The following is an 18,812-nucleotide window of genomic DNA, read 5'->3' as shown; positions in this document are numbered from 1 at the left end:
GAGTCAGCAGCCTGCTGTTCTTCCTTGAGGCAAAGGAGGTAGCCCCATTGGCTGCCACAGCTGTCAGTGGATACTACAGCAGCATCCAGCCTCCGGTTTCAAAATGTTTGTTGGCCTTTTTTTGTGGTGAGCTGTCCCCAGCCATGCTGCTCTGCGGGAGATGAGCCTGCTGGGGGCTCTTCCTATTCATTTCCACTCCAGCAGGGAGTCTTGGGCTTCTGCCTCCAGTGCTGAGCACTGAGGGCAAGGATTATCTCCACCACTCTGGTGGAAGGACTGCTCTCCAATTACAAAAGCGGGGGATTAGGGACACTTCTGCTTCCAGCCTCTGACTCATAAGGATGACTGTGGCCAACACACTTCTCTGCTGTGGAGTTTCCTTTGAAAAAGGAGGTAACTGCAGTGGCCGATGGCATGCTGGTGATGGAGCCAGTGGGTGATGAGGAGCTACACTCATACCTTAAATTCAGATTTCTAGAGGGAGTTTGGCAGCCTGCCTGGTGCTCCTGCCAGCCCCTCTCTGCCTGGAGAAGCAGCCTCCTTCCCTGTCGGCATTGTCCCTTCCACCTCCGCTATGCCTCTCTTTCATGGTCTTCAAACTTCAGCTCCTGCCCAGAGCTAACAGTGAGGATCTGTAGCAGGTGTAAAGCACACCGAATTGTCCTGGCCTCCCCAGGGACCAGGTGTACGTGCAACTGGGAGAAGGGGGCCCAGTCTGCTTCAGTGCCCAGACCCCGGCATGCTGGCAATTGGCCCGCATCTCAGCAGGGAGGCTGTCAGTAACCATGGCAATTGGAGTCTTCCAGCCACCCCAGAGTCAAATATACAGTGAGGAAGAAAAACAGTCCCACTATGTGATCACTCTGATGAGGAGTGTTGGGAAAGGGGCAGTATACCTTTGGGGCAGAGTCCTGCCCTTCTGCCCAAAGGATGTCAGCATACTGTCTTTGTCCTTTTCAGTCAGGTGCTGGAGGTTAAGAGGTCTGTCTGCCCTCCTGTGGGATCAAAGCACACCTGGAGGTGTAGGCACCAGGTGCGTGGGTGCAGGCTGGAGAAAGCCATGCAAGCCCAGCCTCAGCTAAGCAGAGCTGGGGTGGTAGCAGTTGGCCCTGTTAATGATTACCTGCCACACACCTCAAAAAGAAAACGGGTCATTCCTCTCCCATGCATGGCTGTGTCCCTGCACTGGCTCTGCTGCAACATCCACTACCAGTTCCCCAAGGATCAGGCTTTGACCAGAGATGGAAAATGCAAATGCTTGTGACATTTTTGGAGGTAAAAAGCTCAAGCTAACTAATTGCAGGGAAATGCACCTGGGTTGGTCACACTCCCTCTTTTTTCCTCCTTTCCTCAGTATGAGGCCCCTTTCTGCAGTCACAGCCTTCTGCTGCTTGTTTGAGCTGAGGAAGGAGCCATTTCCCCCATGTCCCTCAAAAAGAGGCCAAAGGGACCAAGCACAGCCACTGCTGAGCATGATGTGCACCAATGCATCTCTGCTCTCTTGCACAGCTAGCATTTGTCTCCTGGTTCCCTGGAAGGAGTGAAAATTTGCACCGGGCTTCACCGTACCTTAGGCTGCTGTGCCCTGTGGACTCCAGTGAGATCTTCAGCTCCTGGCCAGAAACAGCTGAAGAGAAGCAGTAGTGCTCACTCCACACCTAGTTCTTTAACAGTTCTATAGGCCCTGGTCTGCTCATCACAGTCCCGTGATTCAGACATGCAAACCTGATGGACACATAGGTCCTTCTTTTTTACATTGAAGTTTGTCTCAGCAGCTTTCTTCGGCTTGAGTTTAAAGAGCCAGCAATGGGTAGGAGCTATTTGGCTTTGTTACCTGCCCAGCTATCAGGATCCATTTCTGCATCCTAGGCTCAAATGTACAGCCTGACATCTCCAGATCCCTCACCAGACAGAACAGTGCCTGTTGCTGTGTGTGCAGCAGGAAGGGGAGATGACACGTTCCCACATTTACCAGCTCTCCTCAAAACCTTTACAGATGTTTAGGAAACTGCTGGCAGAGTTACAATTAAATGTGGCAATCTTTTGGAAAGTGATTCCTGGTTTTGAAGCAGCTCATAAAAAACAGCCCTGCCTCTGCCCTGCAACCCTACCTGTGGCAACCCTGCTGTCAGCAGACTTCTTCCAGGATAAGTGGTGGAGAAATGGCTCCATTCCCCACCACAACCCCATTTTTCTGGCATGACACTGTCCTTTCTGGCTGCTAACTCCAAAAGGGAATTGGCTTGGCTGCTGCCTTGCTCATCTCCCAAGAAAAGGTGGTGGATGGGGGAATAGGAGCAGTCACATCTGCAAGGTCCTTTTCATGCCCCACGGGCAGATGGATACTAGCAGTTGGTCCAAGGAGAACGGCTGCAGCATGGCTGAGCTGGGAACAGGCAGGCAGGTCACAAGGGATGGAACTGGGCAGACACTTGGGGCAGCATGTAAGTGATGTGCTGCTCTGGGTGCTGAGAAGTACCCCTTTCCTGACAGCTTCCCACGAGAAGCAGAGCAAGCCGAGAAGGGTGAAAAGGGCAGAGATCATGAGAAGTCGGTCCATTGATGCCAGTGGCCTTGAAGGAGAAGGAGGCATCCGCGGAACTGGTGGAGACACAGGGTGGTTCTCTTTCCTCGGCCCGGGGGTGTCCCCGGAGCCAGCTGCCAGCGGAACTCAGAGCAGCAGCGCCCAGGGGAGACCTGCCCGGCTGTTCTGCTGTGTACCCCTCGGCCACTCGGTGGTGATGGGGTGCCTGGTCAGCTAAGCCCGTACCGCGGGTGCGGGCTGGAGAGCACAGCAGGAAGCTGAGAGGGGACAAGGGACAGGGGCCGTGCCCCCGGGACCTGACGCCCTCCGGGCCCAGCTCACCCTCGGCCGAGGGGCCCGCACTGCCCCCGCCCCACCGGCCGAGGGGCCAGCCTGCCCCCGGGCCGCCCCCCCGCCGCCCTGCCTTTGTGCCTGCCGGGGGGCAGAGGAGGAGCTTGCGAAAAGTTTTGGGCTAAAAACCCACCTTTTTGCTGCCAGCCGAGCCCGACGTCAGGGGCCGCTGTGCGCCGCTCGGGGCTCCGCACGCGGCCGCCACACAAAGGCAGCAGCTCCGCTCCGCTCCGCAGGTGAGTGCGGCCCCCCGCCCACAGCTCCCGGGGTCGGGCCCCCAGCCCCGGGCTCCGTGCACGGCGGCACCGCCCGCCCGACACCACGGCCATGGGCGCCCCGGGCCAGGCCAGCGGCGACCGCCCGCCACCTCCCCGGGGAGGCGGCAGTCGTCCAGGCTGAGGGCTCCCCGGAGCGGGAAGGAGCTTTCCCTGGGTGGGGGATAGGCTCTGGCTGGGAAGGAGCTGCAGAAAAGGGCGACTAGAGCCGGAGGACCGGGGGCGGTGACCCCCCGGTGCGGGATCGCCTGTGAGGAGCCAGGAGATGCAGACGGATGGAGTTTGGTAGGAGTCAGGGCTCCTGGAGAGCAGACGGGTTGAGGTAGTGGCCCGGTATCCTACCCCTTTCCCTCTGGGGAAGCACCCCACACTGGTTCAGGGAGAGTTCAGCTGGTGGAGATCCTCCGATCGGAGCCCGGGGAGCTGCCCCGGAGCGCGGCTCGACCACCGCCCGCTTCCCCGGAGGGAGAAGGAAAGAGGCTCTACGGGGCTGAGGGCACAGCATGTACCCTGAGGAGGGAGCGGAGGGCAGAGGCGTGGAAGGGCTGCCTGCTCCACCCTCTCTGCCCCCAGTGCAGGGCCAGAACCCTTTTCCCTTGGAGCACTTTCCCCTCTCTGCGAGGGGAAGATGAGAGCGCCTGCTGGAAAGCCCCACAGCCCCCCGGCTCTGCTTCCCTCAGCACCTCTAGGAAAGCCTCCTGGCCGTGCTGACGCCTTGGCTCACGGGCTCTTGCTCTGTCCCCTTTTCCTGGCAGCAGGGAACTTGCTGCTGTCGCTTGGCACTCCAGGCCGCGGGCTTCCCGAGCGCTGGGCTGGCTCGTCGAGTGCCGGGCTGCCTGCCCGGAGCCTGGGAAGCAGCTCAGCCCGCAGAGGGAGGACAGCAGTCCTGCGCCCACCACTGCCAGAGCCAGCTGCAATTCGAGCCGAGCAAAGCCGAGCCGAGAGGTCCCACTGCTGGAAAAGGGGCTGTGAGGGGAGTGCCAGCTCCGTTCCCAGGAGCACACGGGGATACCATTGAGGGATCAGGAGCTGGGGACGATGTGTGGCCCACATTAGGAGAAGTCAGGGCCAGAATGCTGTCTGGAGAGAGGTCCAAGCTTTCCCTTTGCAATAAGTGGGTATTTGAGCTCTGCTTCAGCTTCACTAGGTGATTTTATTTTTCTTTTTAGAGCTGATCATAGATCATAAAAACCCAGGGCAGCTAGAGGAGGGGGGAAGGGAGAACAGGGACTGATGTTATATGAGAGCCAGACAGCATCTGAGGAGGAGAGAAACCGGGGCCCCACAGGGATACAGGAGAAGTAGGGCTGTGTGAGCATGCCTGAAGGTGCTGTCAGCCCAGCCAGGAACAGCCCTTGTTTGCCTGGCTGTTTGGAAAACCGATTGGGAAACTGCACTCTCTTTTCCTTAAGAATGCTTTAAGATGAGCCATGACTGAAGGTCCTTGCAGACCTTTGCCTGGGGAATGCAATGTGCTGGGTCGAGCCTAGGAGCAAATTCAGGGGTCCCTGGAGCTGTAGCTGGTCATCCTCTCAGAGGGCATCCTTCCAGCATCCCTGTGTACACATGGGCAGGCCCCCACTGCACCCATGGCAAACACGAAGTCTGTGCCTGGAGGTGAGGCAGGAGTGAGCACATCAGCTGGGGCTGTCTGCCCTGGGGACTTGAAAACAATATCAGAAGGGTCTGAGCAGAATGTGCTGGGCTAGGAGGTAGGTGCAAGGAGCACAGGGAAATGCTCTGCAGCAAAGGATGGGAGAAATTTACAGAGCACCTGAAACCAGGGAGATGCTGTGAATAATGTGGATGTCAGAGGTGCTACACCATAAGAGCTGCTGCAGAAAGTGGGACAGCCAAGTCAACTCAGCTCCAGCCTTGTCATCTGTAACCATCCCATCTGGGCTGAGCCCTTGTCCCCTTTGAGGGCAGATGGGTGGGAAGAACAGAGCTGAGCTGTGCTCGGCAGGATGGCTCCCAGCCGGCCTGGGTGAGGGGGAAGGCAGATCTCACCCCGCCTGTGCCCTCAGCCAGCCATTCTGTGTAATTCCCTGTGACAGTTCAATGCAGAGCAAAGCTGGCAGCTTGGTGGCGGACGCATGAAAGGTGAGTGCACTGGAGCCTGAATAATGTGGGATGCTGCTCTGTCTGGCACACTGCCCAGGGAGCCCAGGGGAGGGAGCAAATGCTGACCCCGGGCTCTTCCCTGTGCTGATGTCCCCTGGGGCCTGCGGTTCATCCTGTCCTCTACAGCCCAATTCTGCAAAGCCCATCACAGAGCTGGGGCAGGTGCTGTGTGTTTTATGGATGGCTGCTGCCACACAGATATGGGTGGCATCTTAAAAGACTTTGGGGGAGCAGGAAAGGGGTCTCCAGATTTGAAACACTGGGTCTGTATGCCTGCACTCCTGTTCCCACTGAAAGCAGGATCTGGGACTCCAGTGTTGGCAGCCACATCCCACAGAGTCTCATGGTGGCAGCCAGAGGGGAGCTGTCACATGGTCCAAGGCTATTGGGGCAGGGGGAAGGGCATGATCCCCAGAGCCCAGCCTTAATGTGTGTGCACCCTTGTCCCCAACCTGCTCCCAGGTGTGTGCACATCTGCACACCCCCTGCACGCACAGGTGGTGAGAGCAGTGGGCTCGGCACTCCCGCTCCATCCCTCCAATGAGCTCCCACACTGTGGATGCTTTTTTTTGGTGTTTAATCCACGGATTTAACTCTCAGACCTCTCATGGAAGCAGATTTGTTTTTCTGGGCTTTTTTCCTTCTCCCTGGCATCCTCTTGAACCCTGGAGTAAGGTACTATGGGAGCTGTGTTCCCTGGCCAAAGGCTCTTCAGTATGGGGCAGCAGCCCACTGGGTCATGGATAAAGGATCCACAGAGAAATATGGGAGTGAGGACTGGCAACTGGCAGCCAACTGTAGGATCTTCCCCAGATGCTGTGTGGGCTGTGGGGTCCCCATGGAGAGCATTTTGACCACATGCAGGGCAATGGGAGGGCTGCAGGGGTAGGAACAATCTCTCATCCCTGCAGCTCCCTAGTGGGAGGCAGTTGTTGAGGTACACAATTAACCTTCTTGTTGCAATTAGTGAACATATTCCACTGGGTGGCAACAAGCAAGGCACAGGGGGGTGCACACACATGTAGGTGAGTGTGTGCAATGTGAGTTGCTGTCTTACTCCCACATAGGCTGCCCACAGCCTACTGTCCCCTCCTCGACACCACACTACACCCCAACCTCCAACCCACCTCACCCTCTCCTTCCTCCACAGGCAGGATGCAGGTTCGGGGCCTCCTCCTCCTCCTGGCGCTGATCCTGGTGGCTGCTGCTGCCGAGGCTGGCAAGAACAAGAAAGGTGAGGGGCAGCCTCGGGCAGGGGCCAGTGGGGCGGGGGGAAGAGTGGGGCACGCTCCCCTGTCCCTGCAGAGAGCACCCACTCCACTTTTCTGCACAGAAAAGACAAAGAAGGACGGATCCAAGTGTGAGGACTGGCGCTGGGGACCTTGTGTTCCAAACAGTAAGGACTGTGGCCTGGGCTACCGCGAGGGAACTTGCAAAGATGAGAGTAAGAAGCTCAAGTGCAAGATCCCCTGCAATTGGAAGAAGAAATTTGGAGGTGGGTACATGGAGATGGGGTGGTTGGGGACCAGCCTGTGCTGGGTGACGGGGGCTAGTGTCCTGCCAGCTCCTGGCTAGTTCTGATGTCTCTCCCCTTTCATCCAGCTGACTGCAAGTACAAGTTTGAGAGCTGGGGAGGCTGTAGTGCTCAGACAGGCCTGAAGACTCGCTCTGGCATCCTGAAGAAAGCCCTGTACAATGCCCAGTGTGAGGAGACTGTCTATGTGACCAAGCCCTGCTCCTCCAAGATCAAGTCAAAGTCTAAAGGTCAGTACCCACCACTCCTGTCCCCAGAAGGGTCCCATTGCAACCTTGGGCAGGGGTTTTTCAGAGGTACCTTGGCCTGTTGGGGTTGGCTTTGCTGGTGGTGTGGGGGATTTTGTAGGATGCTCCTTCCTTTGCACTGTGAAGTCCGGCTGCTGGCTGGGGGGGATGCAGGTACGACTAGGAAAAACACTAGTCCCCCCCACAAACCACTGCCATCTTTGGTGGGATGGGGATTCCCTGCTCTCTTCACACCAGGACTGGTGCAAAATGTGGTTTGGCATGGCAGGAAGCTGCCTGCAGGGATGCAGCCACTGCACCATGCTCAGCCAGCCATGCTGGCTACGTTTCTACCACAGCAGTGTCTGTGGAACTGAGAGCTGCCAGAAGATGCACTACTAACTCTTGTCTCCTGTGCTTCTTGAATGCAGCAAAGAAGGGCAAGGGGAAAGACTAGAGCAGGAAGCCAGCATCCTCAGCGGCTCCTCAACATGGTGCCTACAGGACTGGATGTCCAGCTGCAGCTGGCCCACACTACAGTCTTCCTCCTCCTCTCCTTACTCCTTTCACTGAGATGCCTTGTTTTAATCATTAGTGTTGTAGAGAGCAAACCCATCCACCCTGCAGGACAGGCTGCTTCCTCCCTTGTTGTCCCATGGGCACTGCCTCCTCTCGGCTGGTGTTGGGGTTCCCTGGGATGTGCTCAGAGAGCTGGGATGGAGCACACATTTTTCCACCCTCCAGCACAAATGAGTTGCATTTGGCACATCCTTTTGCAAGCCCTAGAGCCTCCTTGCTCCTCCAGTGCCAGAGGGAAGGGCTGGGTGTTGAATGACCAAGTAACCCCATCACTCAAGCTTCTCACTCAAGGACTACTCTCACCTCAGGGGGTTTATTCCAGCATCCCTTTAGCTGGGGCATGATTTACCTGCAGCAGTTGAGGAAAACACAACCATCACCCTGAGAAGCAACCGTGTCTCCTCTCTGTCACTTCTAACCACATGTGTCCATGCTGGGGTTGAAGCCCCTCTGCCTTTGCCATGCCAAGACCAGTGATGGGTGGGAGCTCTCCTTTTGGAATTTTTTTTCTTTTCCAATAAAAAATCTTTTAAAAAAAAGTATCAGAATGCCCCTGTTGTCCCCACAAGGTAATGCTGTGCTGGAAGCCCCAGGAAACCCCAGGTGTGCTGACCCTGCTGGCACCAGCAGTGAAGTTACCATGCAGCTGGTGGTGGTGGCCTGGATGCCGCATGCACATGGTCCTGAACAAAGCACTAGACCTCACAGCCTCTTTCCAACAACACTTCAGGCTGCCCCCATCCCCCTTAATCTTGGCAGAAGGGATGGACTGCAGGAAATATCATCAGTGGGTGACACTGGGAAGCAGGGAAGGAGCCACGTGAGTGATGACTCATTCATTCCTCACACCATGGCCATTAGTTTCCTGATCCAAGGTCTTTATTTGTCTTGGAGTGTGTTGGGCTGCAGTTGTAACCATTTAAAAATACCCAGAAACCCACCAGGCATTTTGGGTACCCCTAAAGGCAGTGTTGGAGGGGTTCCCATCTGGGTTGGGGCAGCCTTTCTGCAAGTTGCACCCTGGCATGAGGACGGGAAGGACATATGGACACAAGAGTTTGCCAGCACTAGAGTGGCCCCATCCCATCCCTTGCCTGCACCTGGCTGTGTCCACCAAGGCTTTCACCTGGCTTTGGGAGAAGCTAGGGAGCTGCGCCAGGGTGCTCTGGGTTGCACACACGGGTGGGCTGGGAGGAGGCTGGAGACGCTGGCTGAAGCCCGCATGCTGAGGGCTCTGCCGCAACACCCATGACAGCATTACATCCATTTACAAAGCTCAGCAACTGGCTCCTTTGGCCTCCCTGGAGGAGCCCCCTGCACTCAGGGCACGAGTGGGGCTGGAGGCCACCATCATCATCTCCTGCCTCCACAGCCATGCCTCCTACCCACCGTGGGGAGAGCTCATGGCCCAGATGAGACACGGGGCACCTTGGCCACGTTGCAGACCCTCTTCTCGCCCTCTTCTGAGACCCCCCAGCTCCCCCCGGTCCCTCCCAGGGACAGTTATTTTCACAGTCACTGTTGCCCACTTCTCAGGGCCCCCATTTCCCCAGGGCTGTGGAGCGAAGTCCTGCACCACACCACTTCTTTTCTTTGCAGTTTTAGTTTCCATTGTTGTCAGAGGCAACTGGGCTTCACACTCCTCACCCAGGAGTGAAATGCTTGGTTTGTCTGTCTTTCAGCAAATTACTGTCTGAGGGCAGAGAGTGTGTGAAGGGGAGAGCAGAGCCAGAGCCCAGGGAAAAATTCTGCCCCAGGTCCCTGGGTGAGGATGTCCGATGGCACTCTAAAGGGAAAGGAAGCATCTTGCCACATCTCTTAGGGTCCAATCTTGACTGCCTTCACAGGGGGCCTGGCTGGGCCAGCAGGACTCCCCATTAGCATGCCTGAGCCAGCCTGGTCCAAGATGCCTAGCAAATGTTTGACCCTGGTTTCCTTTCATTTCTTGGGTAATAAACACTTTAGAAGCCAATGGAAAGCATCCAGCATTAGCCCATCTGCATGCAGACAAGCTCTGATACCTTGGAGATGGTCAGCTGGGGAAAAAGGTACATCCAGTCTTAGGAAAAACACTGATGCCATTTGGCCAATCTCAAGAGCATGGAGCTGGGAAGGGCTCCTGGTGACCACATCTCCTCTTGCCTCTGGCTTTCCCGGTGGGTCACCGAGCTAGTCCCCAGGCCCAGGGTGACTGGAAGGACCTGCAACTCAGAGACACCTTGGATTTTTGTCAGCGTTGGATGAAGGGCATCATCTGCACTCACTGCACAGTCTGCACTGTTGTGAGTAGGGAGCAGAAGAACCCCCGCTGGCAAAGGAGGCAAAGGGAAGGGTTTCCATAATGTTACTGAAGTGGTCCCTGAGTACCAGTTTATCTGGCTGTGCCAATGTTCCTGTACTGGCACATGAGAAGGTGCTTGAAGGTTTTCTTGAAAGTGGCGTTGCAGAGGGCATAGCAGGCTGGGTTGATGGTGCTGTTGACATAGCAGAGCCAGTAGCCGATGGACCACACTGTTTCGGGCACGCAGGTCTCACAGAAAGTGTTAATGAGGACCATCACGTTGTAGGGCGTCCATGTGAGTATGAAGGCCAGCAGGATGGCAAATATGGTCCGGGTGACTTTCTTCTCTCGGGCAGCCATCTGGCGCTTCTTCCGTACTTGGCTTCTGGCAATGCTGGCAAACTTCCTGGCAACGTTGACTGGGCGGCTGTTGGCCAGGGAGTTGTGGTTAGAGGCACCTGACTTAGCTGGGACAATCTCAATGGCGGTGACACATTCAGTCCCAGTCTGCTTGGTGACAATCTTAATCTTGGACCACTTAGAAGTTGTGTTCACCCGGGGGTTGGCTGGACTCTGTCCTTGCCCTGCTGGCAAGATTTCTGCTGTGGGCTTGTCTTTAGTAGTCTGGGTCATGCTGACGGTGCTGGACTCATTGGATGTCTCCTTCTCCTCCTGATGGCCAGTGGCCTCTGTCTGTGCAGATGGCTGGTCATCCACTTTCCCATTCCTCACCTCTTCCTTCACCTCCACAGCCCTCTTGGGAGAGTTATTGTTGTTCTGTTTAACCACGGGGCCCTTGAGGAATCTGAGGGACTTGGTTTTCCTGTCTTTCCTGCTCTCGGGCTTGTGCCTCCTTACCCTGCTTCTGCTGGCCAGGGAGATGTGGATGTACAGCACCGTCATGATGACCACAGGCAGGTAGAAAGCAGCAATGGCTGTGCCAAATGTCACCGCTGGGTTGGAGAGGAACTGGATGTAGCACTCCCTCTCGGGGACTGTCCTCTTGCCCACAATGAACTGCCAGAACAAGATGGCAGGAGCCCAGAGAATGAAGGACAATATCCATGCGGCCGCAATCATTAGCCCTGCCATCTTGGTGGTCCTCCTGGCTGGGTATGTCAAGGGCTTGGTGACACAGAAGTACCGGTCAAAGCTGATGATGAGCAGGTTCATGACAGAGGCATTGCTCACCACATAGTCCAGAGCCAGCCACAGGTCACACACCACAGCCCCCAGTGGCCAGTAGCCTTTGATGATGTAGACCGTGTAGAGGTTCATGGAGAAGACCCCGATGATGAGGTCTGCACAGGCCAGGCTGAAGAGGAAATAGTTGTTGACAGTCTGGAGCTGGCGGTTCACCTTGATGGAGAGCATCACCAGGATGTTCCCTACCACAGTGACAAGGCTGAGTGAGCCAGTGACAGTGGCGATGAAAACCAGCTCCACTGTCTTGTAGTTGGTGGGAGGCTGCAGGGCCACTTCAGAGTGGTTGCCCAGGGTGAAGTTGTCATAGGTCAGGTTGGCCATCTTTGCCTGCCAGGGCTGAGCAGAGAGGTTGTGCATGGGATCTGCAAGGAGAGCGAGGACAGAAAGGGAGAATATCAGACCTGCCAGCCTGTCCTGGCAGCATTTCCTCAGTTTCCCAGGCCATCACTGCTGTTGGCTAGTGCTCAAAAAATCTCCTGACATTCCTGGACTTCTCTCTGCCACTCCAGTAGGCTGCTTAAGGCATTTTTTTGTCTCCCTGTTTAGCAGTAGAGGAGATACACGAGTTGCAGGGAGAGAAGCAGGAATGGGGCTAGGACAGTCCCATGTCCAGCATGTGATGGTCCCTTCTTTGCATATCCCAGTGGGAGCACAACCTCGTGTGCCCCAGAAAGGCAGACAGGAGGCCAGAGGGCTGGGGGAAAGAGGACTGCAGAGCCCAGGGGGGAGGCACACACAGCACTCAGTGCCAGAACAGCACAGCATGGAGCCAGTGCCCTGCCCCAGGGACAAGAGCAGGTTTATGGTATGCCTCAGGCATGTCCCACTGACCTCACCAAAGCACTCCCCAAGAGGGGCCTAACCCACAACGCCCGTGCCGTGGTCTGCTCAGCTTACCTGTGTCTCTTGCAGCAAACAGCTCCTTCTGGAAGATGAAATCTGGGAGAAGGAAAACAGCAAGTTACACCACAGCTTATGTGAGTCCCATAGCATCTTACCAGGGGCACCAGCCTGTCCAACAGAGGTGGCCCTGACCAAAGGGTAACACTGCTGAGATAGATGCTGAGAAGCCGAGAAAGGCTGAAGATGGGTAATTTGGTGTGGCGCAATGCACAGCGCAGAAGGCTTGGGAGGGGGAGGGAGCTGCACAAGTGCCATCAGTCAGTGATGCTGGGAAGGGATGGCCCCTTCCCCCAGTTCCACATCACAGTACAGCTGTAGCCACGCAGGCCATGGAGATGTATGGTATGGAGTTAGACACCTCAGTGTGATACATGGAATTAGTTATGAAAAGTGATGAGAATTACAGACAGAATTACTGCCTTCATCCAAACCAAGATGCCTGTGGTTAATCACCCAAGGTTAGAGTAGAATGGACCTTAAAAAAAACATCAATAGACGAGAAGTGCTGTGTTGAGATGAAAGGGAATTTCCTGAAAGGCAAAGGAAAAGCAAAGGCACTGAGGGAGTTGGGCTGGACAGAAGAGCTTCCCCTTGAACCTGCCTCTCCTATGCCATCTAGGCCCCCAAAACATGATGGGCCTTCACCAGCCTCAGCCTGGCTTTTTGGGGGGCATCCCAACCCTTCCACACCATCAAGGGCAGCCCCTCCAGCAGCTCCTCCTGGTGCCCAGGGCAGGATTTCAGCCCCATGGAGTCCTGAAGCTGATTTTGCTGAATATATAAACATGCCAGAAACGTGCACCTCTTCCAAATAGGGTCTGTCAGGCTCTGAGATAAGTTTGTCTATTTTAATTATTAGAAAATAAAAGCCCTTGTCTTTCATTTGTGGTGAAGGTAGGAGATGTCTGCCATCAGCAAATAGCCAAGTTTTTAATATAAGCACTTTCTAAAGAGATACAGGTGTAATTAAATGAAAATGTGGCTGCTGAGATGCTAAAGCCAGGGTCTGATGCAGCCATTTAGGCAGTTTCTGCTTTAGCAAGGCTACAGCTGCAATAGTGGTGGAGCTCCTCTTACAGGTACAAGGGAAAGAAGTGGGTGAAGGACAAAGAAATACCTCTCTACCATTATCCTCTCAGCGTGTCTGTGAAGACAAAAGGCTTTTAAAAGAAAGCAGTGCCCTTTGGTAGATGCTACATGCCAGATATGGATGGGGTGAGGAAGCCTGGTAGCACTGCCTGTCTTTGCACCCAGCTCTGGGCACAAGGGATGCATCAAGGAAGAGGGAAAGAGGTTACTGCTGCCATCCGTTCCTGGGCACCCAGCCAGGGATGTGAGAGAAGGTGATAAGTGTATAAAAGGGCTTAGAAATATATAATCATGGCAGTTTGGGGGTTGGTTGCAGTACAATTGAAATGAGTTTTAATTTCTTCACTTTGGTGAGATGGGGAGATTTAACTGTCATTCTTGTAACAGCTAATCAAACTGATCAGACAAGCTAGCAATCATGCAGACATCTACCCCAGATCTTCCAAGAAGAATTTAAAAGTCTTGAAAAGAAACCTTTCCATCGTCTCTGCTAAAATGTGGGTTTCAGTTTTCTCACTTTTGTTCATAAACTGGCATCCTCTTCTAAGCGTGTCTAATTAATTATCAGCCTTGACAGAGGTTTGTGTTCTCAGTTACCCAAAGTAAGAAAAGTCCATCTCAACCCCGAGCTGTTCTGTCGGTGTCCCAGGGCCGGGAGGAAAGGCTGCGGCAGCCCCACAGGAGAGCCTTTGGATGCCACCCAGAGGTCACGCTGCAAACTGGTGTGAGGAGGCAGAGCCAACTGGGCGCAGGGCTTAAACACTGTGCGCTGTGAAAATAAGCCTTCACCTAACAGCAAAAATAATGTAACCCCCCGTGTGAGGGAAGGAGGAAGACTGAAAATTCTTAAAGGTGTGAAGATAACATACAACAACACAGACAGAGCAACAGTGCGAGCTGGGAGCTGTGTACAACACTCACCCTCGACTCAGATCCCCTGACTGTTCTCTGCCATACCCCAGACCACCAGGCATCCCTTCTTTCCCATTTTCTGCTCTCTACCTCCCTGTCTCACTCTTCTGCCCCCAACACCTTCTCTGAACTCACTGGGACCGCTTGGCACTGCCTTTGTCTTCCAGCAGAGGAGGCAGCCCAGTCTGGAGCTGGGAAAGGGCCAAAGATGCTACAAATTTCGTAGGTGTGTGCAGCTGACCAAGCCATGAATCATGTCTGTATGGGCACTAGGAATAGAGAGCATCCAGGCTACGTGGGAAGGGCCTGGGTGGGGGCACAGCCCCCAGGCAGTCACATTTCTGTTAGCATCCCTATCATGTGTCCAAAGATGGAGAGAGCACACAGGAGAGCTGTGAAGCTGCAACAAACTCACCAGTGTGACACCATCTCCACCCTCATGCCAGCCGCATCACTGCTCCCAGTGCTGTGACAGCAGACACCAAGGGACCTCTCCAGGACTTGGTGTCTCTCCACTAAATGCCTTCCTTATGTTCTCCAGTGCCCAGTGTCTCCCTGTACCTCCAGGAGTGCACTTCTCTCTCTCCCTTCACAGCCCCCATCCTACATCACCCTCTCTGTCTCCATTGCCTTTTGCACCCTACTTTCATGATGACACCACAGACAGGGAGGAGATACGGCCTTGACAAAGCTGAGACTTCACTTCAGAAGGGCTCCTGGGGCTGAAACCCCTACCTACCCGTGACACCGGTTGGCTTTTCAGCCTGCACTCAACCATTCTTTGCAGTGTTCATGGCTGCTCTCCCACACCTGGTTGCACCAGCCAGCTACAGCAAACTCCCTCAGTCTTTTGGCAGTGATTTACAGCTGGTTTTTTCCTCTCCATCAAAGCCATTGGGAGACTCCAACTCTTGACTGATAGCATCCTCTGGTCCAAGAGTTTCTGTGGCTGCTGCAGTGGTCCCCAAGGGAAATACCTTTCCCTTCCCACACAGCCACAGATCCAAGCAGAGAAAATTATAATTCGGGTGGGACCCAACTACTGCAGGCAGTGGACACAGCGGGGTCTCCACTGCTGCCTGCAATCATGGGTGTGACACCTCTAGTGTGAGGATTCAACTCCAGAGCAAGAGCAAAGCCAGTGCTCTGTCACAGGGTGACACTCGAGACCACAGCAGAAAACTCCTGCTATTTCCTTGCTGCACCTCATGCCTCTCCAGCAAGCCTTCCCAGCTTGTCAACTCCTAGGAACTGCCTCACAGCCTCTTGCCAGATAGGAGAGAAGAAAGCCCTGTCATGGACTGCTGGTGACCATCCTGTACCCAAGAATCTGCTGTAGCTGGAGGCTGGTGCTCCATCGGCTGCAATTCGTGACTGAGCACCTGCTGAGCACTCAGCTCAGTGGGATGGAGGGTTTAGCTCCTTCCCACCCCTGCTGCTCCTTGTGTGGAAGGAGCTGGCCACTCTCTGCACCAGCACAGCAAAGGCACTGGGAGAGGCTGGTATTTACACATACCCATGTGATGGTGGCACCTCAAGCTGTGGGATGAGCTCCTGGAGCAAGCAGCCCTGCTGCCCCACATTCCCTGCCTCTTCTCCCTGTACTCCACAGCCTCTCTCTGTTCCACAACCCCTATCCCACATATCACCACCAGAGTTTTGACACTGCCCCCATCCCAGCATCATCTTCAGGGCTGGGGATACTCAGGGAGCAGGTGCAAGTTAGGGGCAAAGCCATGTCTGGTTCACATGCAGTTGAAGCAAAGCCTCTGGGAACGAGCAGAGCTCTGCAAGGAACCCATCATAAAGCAAGCCCCACACTTGCACACCAGCCTGGGGAGGAAGATGTGTACATGGAGAGGAATCAGAGAACACCGTGCTTTAGCTGACACCTATGAGCGTGAGCTGCTCCCAGAGGAAATGGGTTTGGAGCAACAGCAAAATTGAAAGCGACCTCAATCCCAGGGACAGGATGGAGGGGCTGTGGCTGTCAGCTCCTGGCTGGATGGATCCCGTGGGACTCTGAGTGCTGCCTGTCTCCAGGAGGGAGGGAAGGTGGTCCCCTCCACCACAGGCACATTCCAGGAGAAGGCACACATCACCCCCTGCTCTGTCTGGGTGCCAAAGGCTGGGCCTGGGCACATCACCTTTGGAATCACATTTGGAAAGAGCCCGGCCAGCCTACTGCCAGCCCCCTGCTTGTCTTGGCCTTCCTAAAAGTGCAGGGAGGGTAAAGTCTAAATGGGATTAATCCTGTCAGGTCAAACTGCTGATGTGATGTGGGACTGGGCAGGTAGTGCAGCCACCACCACAAGGAGGAGAGGAGAGAAGGGAGAAAAGAGAGGGAACAGAAGATGCTAGACATTTATGGCTCACGCTCACAAAGGGAAGGTATACTTAGGGTGTAGGGTGGCAGTTTGTGGTGCTAATTGCATTATCTAATAGCTGTTAATTAGTTCCTGAATCATGGCACCATTTCACAACTAGTGAGGGGTTGTTCTGGTTGACAGATTCACACCCTTCAGAGTGTGAAAACAGAATTCCTAGATACTGGAAGGCACCTTAGAAATACAACGTATGAGAGAAGACCGAGGGCAGGCCCTGTGTCTGGCGGGGGGAGGGTTGGTGTTGGTCTGCTCCTGTGCCTCTGCATTGGAATGATGAAGGCAATAAACAACTAGAAAAACAGAAAAAAATATGAGAGGCCAGCAGGATCTGTTGTGTTAAAATGTCAGGGCTCCCTCTGCCCTCCAAGTTCCAGCTGGTGGCTGTGCTTTTACCCCTCTGAAGTCCTTATCCTGCTCCAGAGGAGATCTGAGCCATTGTGGAGGAGGAATTGTTTCTTGTCAGTACATATAGGGTAGTTCTGAGCATTTGATTTTTCCATTGAATAATTTATTCTTCTTTCTTCCTCCACTATTCAACTGGTCCTCATGAGGCAAAGCAATTTCCTCCATCCCCACAAGTTAAGAACCTCTGATAGCTTTTCCTGGAGTCACTGGAGAAGCTGTAAGCTCAGTGGCACAGGAGCAGCCAGCTTTCAGGGGGAGGTAATGGGGCCAGAGGACCCCCCACGCATGCCTGACACGTGTTTGTGCATCAGGTTTGGAAAATTTGCTGTGTTCAGGGCCAGAAGGGAGTGTTGCAGTTGGGTAACCCCACCACCCCCACAAGCAAGCCAGGAGCCTCCCTGCCTTCACTGCTGCTTGTACGTACGTGGTTAATGCTGGCTTTCAGAGTAAAGCCGAGGCACGGCGTCCAAGGTGGCTTGCAGCCAGCTGTGGAAGCGCTCGCAGGTCGGAGCCGTGGCTGCTGAGCTGCTCCTGCAGGTAGTGCCCAGCCCAGCAGGCTCACCAGCATCCCACAGCAGGCACAGCTGCACCACCTGCCCCAAGTGTCCCCCAAGCATTTGCCTGTATCCCTAATGTGCCCTTTGCAGACTGTAAGGGGTCGCATGCCATTTATCCACAGCATTACCAGACAAGAAGCAAGCCAGTGAGAAATGTTCTTTTAAAAAGTACTTGAAAGGTCACTCCTATAAATAGCCTACCAGCACACCGGTCACTTTGACAATTAATTAACCACCTGTCACCCAATTATTAGGCCAAATAAATAACCTACGAGTGGAACGGTACTAGCAATTGTGCACAGCAAATGCCACGCAAGCCAAAGCCCAGCCTTACCCTGCTGTGCCCAGCCTGCAGCTCCCAGGCAGCGGCGGCTCCCCAGCAGCTCCCACGCCGGCTCCGATGGTAACATCCCGGGGGAAGAAGGCTCAGCACGACGGCATGGCGGGGCAGGACAGGACGAGGAGGACACAGTGCCCTCCCTCCAGTGCCCCTCGGCCACCCCAGGGCTGCAGCTCCCTGCTGGTGGCAAAGCTCAGCCCATGTCGCTGAGCCAGAAAGGTGCTGGGCTTCCAGCTGAGCCTGGGCTGGAGCCACACTTCTCCTCTCCCATCCACTGCATTAATGCTCTCTGCCTCAGAGAGATGCTCATGTTCTTTTATATGCCTGGGCTGAAGCTTTAACAGAACCCAGCTGTTTCAAGGCTGCGCAGCAGAAATAGCCCTGCTGCAGCTACAGGTCCCACTGCCGGGAAGGGCTCTGGGACCAGCCAACATCCAGGAAGGAGGGGAGAGAGAGAGAGAGGATTACAGCAACAAGTGACTGCCTGGATTAGCTGGGCTCTTCCCAGGGAGAGGTTAGTGGCCAGGACCAGATGCCCGTGGGAGAGAGAATGGTGGAGGAGGGATAGAGGGGCAAGTGTTGCAACACCTAAGGGCTGTTTGCTTAGAAGAGCAGCTCCCCCTGCCCCAGGGGATGGCAAGGGGGAAGGACTTGGCTCTTTTGGGGAAGCCAATTGTAGGGAAGATCCCTCACCCTGCCACGGCCTCATACAGCCACAGGTTCCCATGCCAGGTCCCTACCTGGGGGATCTGCCTCCCCCGGTCTGTCCCAGGTGCCAGGGCTGGTGCTGTATAAAGCAGGAGCTGGCTCCCATGCAGAGACCTGCAGCACCCTGCACTTACCCTCTTTGCCCCCCAGGGTTGTCCGTGAACCGTAGGGTGGGGATGCAGCTTGGGCAGTCAGAGATGCAGTGCTGCTCTGGCAGAGCACGGGTGTCAGGAGGGCAGGGGGAACACGTCTCTCTGTAACTCATCCCAGAGCTGAGGCACCGCAGGGAGCAAACAGCAAGGTACTGGCCTGAAACTTTAAAGATGTGACAATGGAAACAAGAGCCCCTTGCCCCATGGAGCAGTGTGAAGCTCTGCAAGGCTTTGAGAGGACAAATGAGCCAGCTAAGC

At 55.0% G+C, this 18,812-nt stretch overlaps 2 protein-coding genes across 3 annotated transcripts; one reads left to right on the top strand and one right to left on the bottom strand.

Annotated features, from left to right (window-relative positions):
• Nucleotides 1-2,981: 2,981 nt before the first annotated feature.
• Nucleotides 2,982-8,156, top strand: MDK (midkine). Of its 2 annotated transcripts, none has more exons than XM_015632256.3 (5): nucleotides 2,982-3,111; nucleotides 6,425-6,508; nucleotides 6,608-6,769; nucleotides 6,877-7,038; nucleotides 7,467-8,156. In XM_015632256.3, exons 2-5 carry the CDS (start codon nucleotides 6,430-6,432, stop codon nucleotides 7,490-7,492), a joined length of 429 nt encoding a protein of 142 aa, XP_015487742.1. In that variant the 5' UTR covers nucleotides 2,982-3,111; nucleotides 6,425-6,429; the 3' UTR covers nucleotides 7,493-8,156. The 2 variants fall into 2 exon arrangements, with proteins under 2 accessions (XP_015487742.1, XP_015487741.1); XM_015632255.3 differs by lacking the exon at nucleotides 2,982-3,111 and adding an exon at nucleotides 5,232-5,253.
• A 316-nt stretch (nucleotides 8,157-8,472) lies between these two features.
• On the bottom strand, nucleotides 8,473-15,969 carry CHRM4 (cholinergic receptor muscarinic 4). The gene is made up of 2 exons (XM_033515310.1): nucleotides 11,999-15,969; nucleotides 8,473-11,463 (listed from the first exon to the last, which is right to left on the bottom strand). The coding sequence occupies exon 2, from the start codon at nucleotides 11,456-11,458 to the stop codon at nucleotides 9,986-9,988; it is 1,473 nt and encodes a 490-aa protein (XP_033371201.1). The 5' UTR covers nucleotides 11,459-11,463; nucleotides 11,999-15,969; the 3' UTR covers nucleotides 8,473-9,985.
• Nucleotides 15,970-18,812: the final 2,843 nt, after the last annotated feature.

This window comes from Parus major, chromosome 5 (assembly GCF_001522545.3).
Source record: "Parus major isolate Abel chromosome 5, Parus_major1.1, whole genome shotgun sequence".
Lineage (NCBI taxonomy): Eukaryota > Metazoa > Chordata > Aves > Passeriformes > Paridae > Parus > Parus major.
The sequence above is the reverse complement of the archived record's forward strand: the minus strand, read 5'-3'. Positions and strand labels throughout refer to the sequence as shown.